Source organism: Thalia democratica, chromosome 2, assembly GCF_965202585.1.
Source record: "Thalia democratica chromosome 2, ktThaDemo2.hap1.1, whole genome shotgun sequence".
NCBI classification, from domain to species: domain Eukaryota; kingdom Metazoa; phylum Chordata; class Thaliacea; order Salpida; family Salpidae; genus Thalia; species Thalia democratica.
In genome coordinates this window covers 46,006,837-46,019,288 of record NC_139166.1, presented here as the reverse complement: position 1 = coordinate 46,019,288, position 12,452 = coordinate 46,006,837, and the positions used below count along the sequence as shown (strand labels likewise).

Sequence of the window (12,452 nt, the reverse complement as noted above, 5' to 3'; positions counted from 1 at the left end):
TAAAGTACGTTAGCACTAAAGCACCTGTAAATGGTACCTAGTCGGAAAAACTGACGCAAAATATCATCCTAACTCAACGTCTTATTTTATATTCTCAGTTTTAATGTAAAATTATACTTAAAGATCGTTTAGACTTTATTAGCTAATATCTTTGTTGATATCCGGCTTTCATCAATATAGTTTACTTTAGTTTTGTACTTTATTTTAAGTTAAGGTATTTATCTTATAAAACAGTTATCAAGCGAGTTTACTATGACCGATTAAACTATAACAAATTCTAAAACTTGCAGCTTTGAAAAAAGTTAAATGTAAGTGCAATCAATTAAAAAGGTCTGTTATATTCTTTAAAGCTTTTTTTGATTTAGTTAGAGTTTTATACAAATCATCCATTTACTTATTGACTTTATCACTTACATAAAGTTTACAAGGTTCATGTTTATCAAACTTGGTCATTTTGTAGTTTCACAAATGTAAAAACAAAAATTTTAGAAAATCATTTAGTTAAAGTTTCATTATTTACACAGTTACTTATTTGAGATATATGCTTTTATGTATAAAGTTTCAAAAATAAGTTTTAAACAAATATTTAATTCATAATATCCGTTTCAGTGCTTTTGAATTTCATTAACAAACATATATACTATACATGTACACAATATACATGTACACAATATGTTATATTCATAGATTTTATGTTCAATAGAATAACAACAAAAATGTTTGTAATTGGAAAAATTAGCCAAAGATAACTAACTATAATTATTGTTCAAATACAATACAACTCAGTACTTAAAAAAGAAATTTATGTATCAGCATCTTAAACTTATTTTGTATAGTTTTTACTAAAAACTGGCAAAATTTAAATGTCACCGTTTAATCCATAGCATACGAAACTGTTTTATGCACAATGAATACTAACTTAATTTATAGTTAAAACCTTTTTTGTCTTTAATTTTCAAAGTAATAAAAAACTGTTAAGGTTATAAGTTAAGTTTAAATAAAAGCAGATCATGATTTAAGTCTAATTTAAGTTTCAGATCCAATTATCTAGCTCGTGATGAGAAAATTTTTAATTGCTAACACTAACTTATCAATATTCTGCTAGTTTTTAAGTAGTATTCAATATTTTGACAACATTTAACTTATCAGTTTTAATTTTTCATTCCGTAACCTGTTTTAGCAGTTTCTTAGTTTTCTGACATAACGAAACTAAGCAGTTTTTCACTAAAATAGCTTTAAACTAAACTCTGAAAATTAAACTACCTTTCAGGGCCATGGCCTTTAAATTATTTATTTTAACACTTTTCTGCTTAAGTTTGGAAGTTAAAAGCGAAAACAAGAAGAAACCATTTTATTTTTACCGGCAAGATGGCATGAATGCGATGAAATTTTCAGTTGGATACAACACAACTGTCGATGAAAAAGCCTACAATATCCAAAAGCAGCAATTTAACAGAGGGTTGGGTGAAATTGCTACAGTGCTAAGTAACATTCATTTCAACCTTAGAGATTATGAAAGCTTAGAAGAGTAAGTTTTATAGAAAATAAAACTAATTTATAGTTTTTCACGTTGAAACTAAATATTTAAAAAAATGGTATACTGTTTTAAGTAGTAGCTTGTTGAAGATAATATTTTATTTTCTACAAAAAATTGTTAATGTTCAATACTTTTATCAATTTTTAGTTTATTTAAAAAGTAAAAATACTTAACTCCGGCTAATTTTGTTACTTACTACAATTTTAGATTTATCCTCAACATTTTTTTAGAGTTTTGAATTTTGATGCTGATGAAGTTAGAGCTATAAGCCCAGAATGTTATTATGACTTGCTTAGAGTTCATGCTGATTACAAGCTTGGTGTTCCTTATGCTGTTAGAAGTGAGTTTGTAACTTTTTTACATTTATTTTAGAACATACTTATTATTTACACAAAAGTGTAAAAGCATTTGTGCACAGCTTTACTTTAGCAAGTTATAAAAAAAGGAATAATAAACAAAAAAGTTTTACTTTTGGTGTTAAGTTTCTAGTTTACAAAAAAAAAACTTTAAATTTTTATGAACATTTAGTTTACTAATGTTTCTACAAAAACTTACCTACTTTTTGACTTATGTTTAATTCTGTAAAAGATTTGTGAAGTTATTTAACTAGTATTTTGCTTAATGTCGATGTCTAGATTTTTATTCCCTCTCTTGTTACTCACAAAGTAAATATTTTTAAGGATAAAATAATTGTTTTATGCATCTGTTTATGTTTTTTAAAATAAAAACAATTTCAAAAGTTAAATAAGATATAAGCAATATATCTTCGAAAATAAGACAAAATATGTTATAAATGTAAAACAAAATGTGCTTACGTTGAGAGACAAGAATACTTTTCTAAAAAAAAAGCTCTATACATACTTTAATGTTTGGATGTTACCTATACTTACAGAAAGTAAAATGTAGCGTTAACGAATTCCTTTTGCTTGCACAATTCTAGTTTCTCTAAAAAAATGGAGATAGCCTCCAATTTCACGGGATCAAATACACTATTGCAATGATGGATTATTCTAATTCTGGATATGTCATATTTCCTAGCAAAATCTCTATTATTTATTAGACGTTCTGCAACTGAAGATCTTTTTTCTGCGTTTTTTTGTTGCCGTTGTCTTAATTTCAGGTTCTTTTTCAATGAACTTCAACACACAAGCAGGTAGATGATTTTTTATTCTGGTTTTTCAGTGCCTCGAAGTCTGACCAACATAGCTCTTTTCGCAAGAGCAATTAAACTTGTACAATATACAACTATTCACTATGGCAAAAAAAAACGCAGCAAAAAGATATTCAGTTGCAGACCATCTAGTCAATAATAGAGATTGTGCTAGGAAATATGACAAACTATTCATAATTTTAAATTTGTTCTGCTGTTAGGTTCTGACGAAAAGTAGTTAAATACGTATTAAACTATCACAGAAAAACTTTGGAGAGTGTTTTATATATCTGTTATGCATTTAAATAAATAAGCTAATAATGTTTGAATTTTTAAATGACATATTGTTTTTACTTTTAACTTTAGAGAAACCGTAGTTTTACAATTTATTTTTTCATTAAATTGAAAAATAGTTCTTCACGTCTGCTATTAGATTTTTTTCAAAAATATAATTTTCTTATGATTTTTAACTAAATTGTTTGATTGAAACTGTTTCACTAAGAAATTTATTTACATATTGAATATGTTTTTCTACAGCGCAACATGTTATCTTTTTTTTTACTAAAATGAATTAAGTTATACGCTAAACAATAGTATTTTAATAAGAAGTATTTTTTAAGTGTTTGATGCGTTCGCATTACCACAAAGTGGCATACTTGAGGGAAACGTTAGATGGCCTGGAAGATATTACGAGTGTATAACTTCTGTCGGTCCAAACTTTACTGGTAAATACTACACTACTTTCTATGGATTCAAGTTTGTGGTTAGCTGTTGTTTTGTTAATTTCATAACGTCTTGTTGTTTTGTTTAAATCTTATACAAAGATTAGTAGTATGTTATTGTATTTGAGGAAATTAAATGAGTGAAAAAATAATATATGCCCTGACCGTAAATTGTTTTATATTCGTCTTTTACAACTTAAAAATAATTTTAAAGTATTAGGTTTATACTTGAGATTATGTGCTAAGTTAAAGAATTGTGGCTCATAAATAGAGGTGTTCTTACACCTTTTATTAAAAAAATATATGCTCAAAAATAAAATGTTTTAATAAATTCATATATGGATGAAGCTGAAAAAAGTAGTATCAAGCGAACTAAATGACCTTTCATATTTCGATCAAAGTACTATTTTAAAGTTGTAAACGTTTTAGTTTTTACTAACGTTTTAAAAGTGACTTTATAGAATTTAGTTTAATAAAATACACAAAACTAAAAGGTTAACTTTGAGTATAGATTTTGACTTTTTAAAACAAATTAAAAAATATAAGTGTGTCTGATTTCTTTTAAAATATTTGTCTAACAATTAAAAAAAAAAAAAAGTTTTTTAACTCAATACAAGTTTAAAAAACACTTCATAACGTTTATCTAAAAATACTTTTGTTATCAACGTCATTTTAGGAAAACTAACTTAAATATATATCTTTTAGTATTTAAAACTTGCAATTAGTAGGAAAAAATTAGTTTTGTGTGAACCAGTTAGTTAAAATATATTTTTAAATCTTTCTTTTTTACGTTAATATTACAACGATAAATCAATAAACTGCTGTAAAATCAGCGATTAATTTTATAATCTTTAGTGTTTGCTAAATTTTCTATGGTTCAGCAGCTTTTTATTAAAGCACCGGGTTATACTAGTAAGTTCTTACCAGGGTCGCCGTTTATTTGTAATTAAATGTTGTTACAAACTATTTTACTTTATTGTTAAGTATGTTTTTTCTATGCGTAAAATTTTCTTTTTTACTGAATACAACAAAATTGTTTTAAAACTTTTTTTCTGAAATTAACAAATGAACTATTGACAAAAATAAGATACAATTATAACGACAAAACATTTGTTATACATTGTAATAAAAATATCTTTATACTTAATTTATTTTTAGTTTTATAATTTATGAATAGTCTAAAGTAGCATGATATCTATACTCAAAACGCTTAGTTTTGCTAAACCTTGATAAATTAATTTATTTAACCATAACTTGTATCATTAATCAAAAATAAAGGTACTTTTTTACCAAAACCTTTCTTTGGAAGTATGCTTTTTCATAGTCTTTCCAAACACAATTTTTTATAAAAACTTAGCTTGATTCAAGAGACCACCAACTACATGCTTCGGATTTCATTTGTATTTTTTTATAGTAGAGTTTAAAAAAAAAAAACTTAATTATTTTTTTTTTCTAAGAATAAAACGAGCTAATACTTAACAAATCTTAACAAATTGTTTTTGTAACAAAACCGCAGCCGATTGCGCCAACCTACCCCATCGATGTTGCTTTTGGAACATGCTACCCAAGTTCGTGCAGTAACGAAACAGCGCACGAGCTGAATCCTCCTCTTCTTGGCATACCGAAACTGAGAACCCTCGACTCAGAGTGGGATAGAACGTTCGACACACCGACAATAATTGGCATGTATGTTTTTTTGGGTTTTTAAAGTTAGTTGTAGAAGCTTTAAAGTTGATTCTTAACCTTTTTTACAGCGTTGTGTCCGTCTTGATTGCTTTTGCTGCTTGTTTAGGTCTAACCTACCACTTCTATTGTCATTACAAAAAAATAGAAGCTGCAGACAGATGTAAGTTACAAAAGTTATACTTTAAGTTTATCAACAACTTTTAATACTTTGAAAACTCTAGGCAAGTATACGATGTGCTTTTCACCTTACGAAAACGCGCGAAAAATTTGTGACGATAGAGAAAACCCAGCAGCTATCCGGGCATTAGATGGTATCAGGTTCATCAGCACATTGTGGGTGATTCTTGGTCATACATACTTGTTTCTTCAAACTAACATAGGTATATTGTTTATGTATTCAAACTCATAATGTCTTTAAGAACAAAAACTATTAAGCTTTATGTAACAGCTTTATAGAATATTTTTATTTGGAAATGTAGGTGTGTTTAAATTGAAAAAGAGGTAAATATATGATTTGATAATTTTATACTAGGTGTATGTAGATGTCAAGTATGGGTTTATAAACTTTAGTAAAAATCGTTCTACTTAATTTGATGAGCAAAAATAAAGTTGTACACATCAGTTAAAATTGTACATGAAAAAAAAGAAGTAAAGTCTTATCAATCAGTAAACCGGTATAAATTGTGAACTATCTGTTAAGTTTATTATAATCTACCAAATCAAAGCTTTTGTAGAATTATAAATTTATAGGCTATATATGTGATATTTTTTCACAATCTTTGACTACTTACCTTGCAAGGACCAAAAAGTGCAAAAATAGGATAGCTTTAAGAGTTGTTTTGTTTTCTTTTTGATAAAAAATTTCAAACAATTTCGATCAAGTTAATAACTAATCTCAATAAACAAATACTTTAAATCTTTTAACCTTACCATAAAAAATAAATCAGTTATTTGTATGTGAAAATTATTCACTATTGGTTACTTTATTTACACTTAATTTTCTCACTTTAGAGTTATCAAAATTTGATTTAACAAAAACATCTCAATTGGTCAAAATTCACTTATATATAATTTAAAAAAATTAATGAAGCTGTAAAATATAAATTCATTATGTCATTGAAATTTTTTAAAAACTATCTAGGCACTATGTAAGCGTGAGTAACCATTTATAAGTGAAGAATCAGATTTATTAGAAAAAAATTTACTAAAATAGCATTTTTAAAAGCTAAATTATTTAAAAAAAAAAAATTATTTTATAAGCACATATGTCTACCCAAAATTCAAATGTATACAAATTTTAAACATTTATTTAAAAAAATCTCAACTTTAGTTGCTTTGTGTAAATTGTTTTTTAAGCTATAAAGTACATTGTAAGCCAGAGTTGGTTAACAGACCATATCTGGCTCGCAAACTGTAGAGATATCTAATAGTTTATAAATACTTATGTATAAAAATTAAAATTCTTAAAAATTAATCCAATTTAGAGAATACAGTAGTGGTTGGGAAAACAGTTGTCCCTGGATTTTTATACTTGATAATGTTAAACGGAACATTTAGTGTCGATTCATTCTTTTGCATTGGTGGCATACTAGTAGCATATCTTACATTGAAACAAGTTTATAAATCATCGAGCATGAACTTTATTCCTATAATGTATCTCAAACGTTATTTGCGGTTAGTTTGTTTAAATAAACTGAAGTACAAAAGTAAGCGACGAAAATGCTTTAAACTTTACCATGTAGTCAACAACCTTTTAAATATATATTGTTATTTATTATAATGTATTTTTTTTTTATAAAATGTTTCAAGAAAAAATGTTCCTAAATTTTTTTTTTATTCTATTTATCATAAGATAAAAACTATTGTATGAAAACACTGTTTTAATACTCACTTGATACGCATAGTTATATATATAAAAGTTATAAAAAAGTAAAATATAAATTTTGAAAAGTGTTAGTCAAGTTTTCAATACAACGAATTAAATTAGCTAGATTTAAATTTAAAAAATAAGGTCATCACTACGCTTATTATTTTTCTAAAGTGTTTTAGTACAATTTCGTTGGGAAACTTATAAAAGTGAGTTATTATTTAAAGTTTCTGTAAATGATTTTTATAAAAAAAAAATATATATTGATTTATACTCTAAGTTTTTTTTCACAAATTTATTTAAATATATAAGCTATTAATTGTATAAAAGGACCATTTAAGAAAACACAGCTAACTGTAATACATATAAATAAATAATCATTAAATCAATATCTTCTGATTAATAAAAAGTTGCTGTTTGTACATAAATATATAGTTACTTTAATAAAAAAGAAAAAAAAAATCAGTTTGACTCCTTTGTACGCCTTTCTGATTCTGTTCAATATTGGGTTATACAAATACTTTGGCGACGGTCCATACTGGAAGACGGTTGTACAGAGAGTTGAAGTGGATGCTTGCAAAGATTATTGGTGGTCTAACCTTTTGTACATAAACACTCTGTACCCAATTTCAAACGGAGTAAGTTTTATTCTTTTAATAGTTATTTAACAAACGCATTTTGTGAATAACTAACATGTTTTATAATTTCACAATTTATATACTTATGTGCAATTTGTACATGTATTATAAAAAGATTCTCTTACAGCTGAAATACCTTAAATTAATTTGTTTCTTTAAAACTAATTCATATTGGTTTAATTTCATACAGTTATATTAAAAAAACATGAGTATTTAATTCAAGTACATTAAATATTTGTATTCACTTTTTTTATCAAATATGTTTTTAATTTACACAGTGTTTCGGTTGGGCGTGGTACCTTTGTCATGACATGATTTTTTACATACTTGCACCTTTTTGCATTCTGGCTGTTAAATTGTTAGTTATAACACCAAATACTAGTTTAATGAGAAATAATTTTAAATTTATTCAACTATGTGTTTTTCCGAACAACTTCAAATAAAGATGTTTTTCATAGTCTCTTTTCTTTACTCTGATATATGCATAACATAACAAACTACAATTTTTTACATTCACTTATGTTTCAGTTCAAAAAGATTCGGTGTTTTAGTTTTATTGTCGTTATTAGCAATGAACATAACAATGAATGTCTGGATGTCAGTGGATGGGGACCTGGCTCCAGCCCCAATATGGCAAGTACAATCGTTTAAGCTGTGAGTTTGTGACAAAACTTAAGTAAAATTGTATAATTAAAAAGAATGTATTCAAATAACAATATATAAAAGTATTTTTTAAGCTTAGAAACTTTAAATAATTGTAATATTGTTTTTTTATAAGTCAACTTTTTTTAAAGCTTAGTATATGCATCATATTAAAACTTAATATGTTTATAGTTTGAATAAAATATAATGAAACAAAAAAATAAAAATTTTGCTTAAGAAAAACAAGCCTGTTTTTATATAAAGTACAAGTTTCTATTTCTTTTTAGCTTTTTTTTAAATAAACTATAGTAGTTGTGAAAACAGTTTTAATATAAAGAAATTAATATACATTTGCAAATATGTAAGTTTTATTTAACAACTAGCGGTTGATTTTAAAAGCTCTAATGTACTAAATAGCTTGAAAAACTACAACCTTTTCTTGACGCCTAAGTTGTACAAAACATTTTGTGTAATTATTTTCAATTACTAAATTTAACTAAGTTTTTCTTATAGAAAACCTGTAAACTTTGTTACGTGTATTTTAGTTATGCACATTTCAAACAAAATTTTAAAACGTCAAATTTAATATAAATTTTAATAAAAACATCAGCTAAGAACGTTTTAATCCTTTAAAGAACAAAACTTTATTAACTTTTACATGTATAAATTTTTAAGTATCTAATAATTACGTGAACAATTTTTTAAAGAGCGTATGAAAATAACTTGTTTAAACAACGTATACAGTTGTAAACAAAAATAATAATACTAACAGATGGTACAGACTGTTAATCAACCCTCCCTCTGGTGAGCCACCACAACCACCAACAAAAGAGGATTGGGCGAACAAGTTCAAAAGGGACAACTACTACAGCTTTTACTGTCGAATCGGAGCTTGGGTTGTGGGCATGCTGGCGGGAATCCTGCTTTTTTACAAAAATAGAAAAGTCAAAATGCACAAGGTTAGCTTTATCTTTTAGCTTGTAGTAAAAGTTTATCGAAAATATTTCATAGGAACAGTTAGCAGACGAGTAACTATCATTACTTAATGAAGTATAAAATAGTATAACTTAAAAAAATTGTTAAAAAAAAAAGAAGTAAACAAGGATTTTTACATTAACTTAGTCATCATTTGTTCAAGTTTTGTCTTTTTATTACCAAAAAAAGTACTACATCAGCTTCTAAAAACTAGGTTGTGGTATTTTTTGGCTGGTTGGCTTCTGTCGCTTGTGGATTGCTGATAGTATTCGGTTTGTACGGATACACAAAAGATCAGGAGTTCATGAGAGCTGAGCTCAATGCTTTCTACAATGGGGTGACAAGACCCGCATTTGCCGCCTGTGTTGCGTGGGTTGTGGTTGCATGCTCGTCCGGTTATGGAGGTTTGTTGTTTAAAAAAAAGTTTTTTTGTCTGAGCTTATACTTTTCATAACTAGTTTATTATAGATAGTAAAGTTTTAGCTGTGTCTGGTGACTTGATGAAAATTTAAGTTAATATTTTTAACAAAAAATATCATTGCAAATAGTTTTATACTACACATTACATAATACATGACAAAGAATTTAAATTTATATCTTTAGTTTACTTAAAACCAGGAAAAGATTTTTTTGTTACTCATGTTTACAAATGTTTAAGTTTTAAAATTTAAATAAATAATAAAGTAAATAACAACTACGTGAACTTTAAACTATATTTTAATAAATTAGCATTCTTTAATTTATAATAAAACTGTTAAGATTTATGTTTTAATAAGTATTATATTTAAATTTTTGTGCATATTTTATAAGTTATAACAAAAAAATAAACACAGGCTTTTTTAAAAAGAAATTTTAAACATATAGCGGTTGTGGCTTTTAATCACGAAACTAAACAATAACACAAAATTAACAAACACTTTAAATAACAAGTTAACGATATACAAAATTTATTAACTGAATTTAAACATAAAACTATAATAAATAATAATAGATATTTTTAAATATTGTAAAGTTTAATATATTTTTATTTCCAATATTTTAGATAAAAATTGATGCTTGTTAAAAAATGCCAGTTTAGTATTTTTTTAAATTGATCGTTAATAGTATATTATTATTATTTTCTAATTCATTTATCTCAGCAATTTTTGTAAATTTTATCTTATTTAAACAAAACTTTTAAAAGTCTAAAATTTCAGACAGTTTTGATACGCATATTTTATTTTGTAGGTCCAGTAACGAAGTTTCTTGATTTAAAAGCGTTCAGGGTACTTGGCAGATTGACGTATGCAGCGTACTTGGTCCATCCTTTTGTGCTTTGGTGGTATTCAGGCACTTCCGACCAGCCAATTCATTTCACTGAAATTGCTTTTGTATACATTTATATGGGTGAGCTTTTCTATTTTTTGAAAATTGTACTTGTTGTAATTAACAATCTGCACAAGTAAGTTTAAATATAAAGATTATATTGTCTCGTGAAATATGAGTAAAACCATTTAGTATTAATAACTTTTTAGTAGTTGTATAAAAATATGCTTTGGAACTTGGCAAAGTTAACGTTATTTTAACCTATGCTGTGCTGTAGATGTTAAACAAAATATCTTAACTTAAGTGCTAAAGTGCAAAGCAACACGAAATATTTGATAATTATTTTAAAACATTTACAGCTACGATTGTCCTTGTATTCACCATTGCGTTTTTTCTTGCTTTACTCATAGAATGGCCTTTTCAAGAACTCTTTAGACTTTTGCTTCCCAATGGGAAAAAAACTAGTAATGTTCCAGCAAAAACTGAAAAAGACGAAAAATATTACGAATATAATGTAGAAGACCTATCAACAAGTAACACCGAGAGTTCCTATTCTGAAAAGCATGATGTGTACTATAATGACAGAAAAGATCGTCACAACACATATGAAACTAAAACAAATGCAGACCAGTCGCTTAATCAGCAGGAAGGTGATAACAATTATGTTAATGTTGCCTTTAGTAAAGAAGAATCGACAAATTTTTAAATTTTTGCATAGTTTAAAAACAACTTTGATGAAAAACTAATAATAAAATTGTTTTTTTAAACTTGTGTTTGGATCGTGACTAATTGTTTCACTGTTTTATACATTTCAATTATAAATAAAACTCTTTTGTTCGACATATAGATAAAATCTGCTACAGATAGAATATAATATTTAAAAGTTTTATATGTTTATAAAAATATCTAACAAAATGTATTGTATCTTATTCACAATATAAAAAAATATTTTGTTTAATATATCAAACTATAAAACTTTAAGCAAATGTAGGTTTTAAAAATATCGATACCTAGTCTGCTTGATAAGTATTGAAGATACTGTAAAAATATTATATTTTTTTTTGTATTGCTTTTGCCCCTTTCTTATAAGTAGAATTGATTGGCAATATAATAATAAAAGTAAAGTATAATCTAATCGAAACATTTAGAGTTTAGCCTCTTAAAATGACGTAACAAATGTAAAAATTCTTTATGTACATTTTGAGTTTATTTAAGAATTAGATGATGGTTTCCCATAGTTGTTCATATGACGCCCTTCGAAGCCATCTTAGCAAGTCAGGGAGGGGGGTAAACTTCAAAGTGGCCGAGTAAGAGCCATGCCTAGTGAAGAGGTTACTTAGATACGTTACATGAGAAATTCAAAGTTTTTATTAGATAGTCTTGGGTGTGTAATGAACAACAAAATAAAGGTCTAGGTATACTTCACCAGAAATACGAAGAATACACTAGATATCTTAGGGTTTCTAGTGATCGGTGCAATCTTTTTTTTTTAATTCTGAAAAAGGGGCGTTTGCGAAAATGAGTTTGGGAAGCCCTTAACTAGATTAATATTAATATTAAGTTTTAAAAAGTATAAAACTTTAAAGTTATTAAACGAAACTAAATCAAATTACCAATACTATAAGCAAAATTGCAATAAGACAAAATACATCTAAGTCTTAAAGTAAGCAGCGTTTTATAAGTCGCAGGAAAAATTATCTAGAAATAGTTGCTCACGGGCCGCAATGTACACAAAAACTGTTCTCCGAGCCGATGTTAAACTAAAATAACTATGTTAGTCTTTTAAAAACAATATTTAAACAAAAAGCGTGACAAAAAAAAGCAATTTTAGATCACTAATAAAGTGTATTTTTAAGTTAAGAGCATAAAGGTAAGTCTTTTTATTGAATTATTAATGTTATTCTTTATATACTTTGTTTTTTAATTGATT

The 12,452-nt window shown here is 26.3% G+C and overlaps 1 protein-coding gene across 1 annotated transcript; it reads left to right on the top strand.

The window, feature by feature from the left end:
• Window positions 1-1,373: 1,373 nt before the first annotated feature.
• Window positions 1,374-11,228, top strand: LOC145828617 (nose resistant to fluoxetine protein 6-like). Its single transcript, XM_082936373.1, has 14 exons — window positions 1,374-1,528; window positions 1,768-1,877; window positions 3,308-3,450; window positions 4,926-5,095; window positions 5,164-5,255; window positions 5,317-5,475; window positions 6,580-6,769; window positions 7,429-7,600; window positions 7,879-7,958; window positions 8,129-8,254; window positions 9,015-9,201; window positions 9,432-9,621; window positions 10,445-10,603; window positions 10,882-11,228. The coding sequence occupies exons 1-14, from the start codon at window positions 1,374-1,376 to the stop codon at window positions 11,226-11,228; spliced, it is 2,280 nt and encodes a 759-aa protein (XP_082792499.1).
• The last annotated feature ends 1,224 nt before the right edge of the window (window positions 11,229-12,452 follow it).

Bases quoted from the DNA above. Each gene is read 5' to 3' on its own strand.
- LOC145828617 (XM_082936373.1), top strand. From the start codon at position 1,374: ATGAATGCGATGAAATTTTCAGTTGGATACAACACAACTGTCGATGAA. The intron at 5,476-6,579 runs GTATATTGTTTA...AATCCAATTTAG, and splicing joins GTTTCTTCAAACTAACATAG to AGAATACAGTAGTGGTTGGG. The intron at 9,622-10,444 runs GTTTGTTGTTTA...TTTATTTTGTAG, and splicing joins ATGCTCGTCCGGTTATGGAG to GTCCAGTAACGAAGTTTCTT.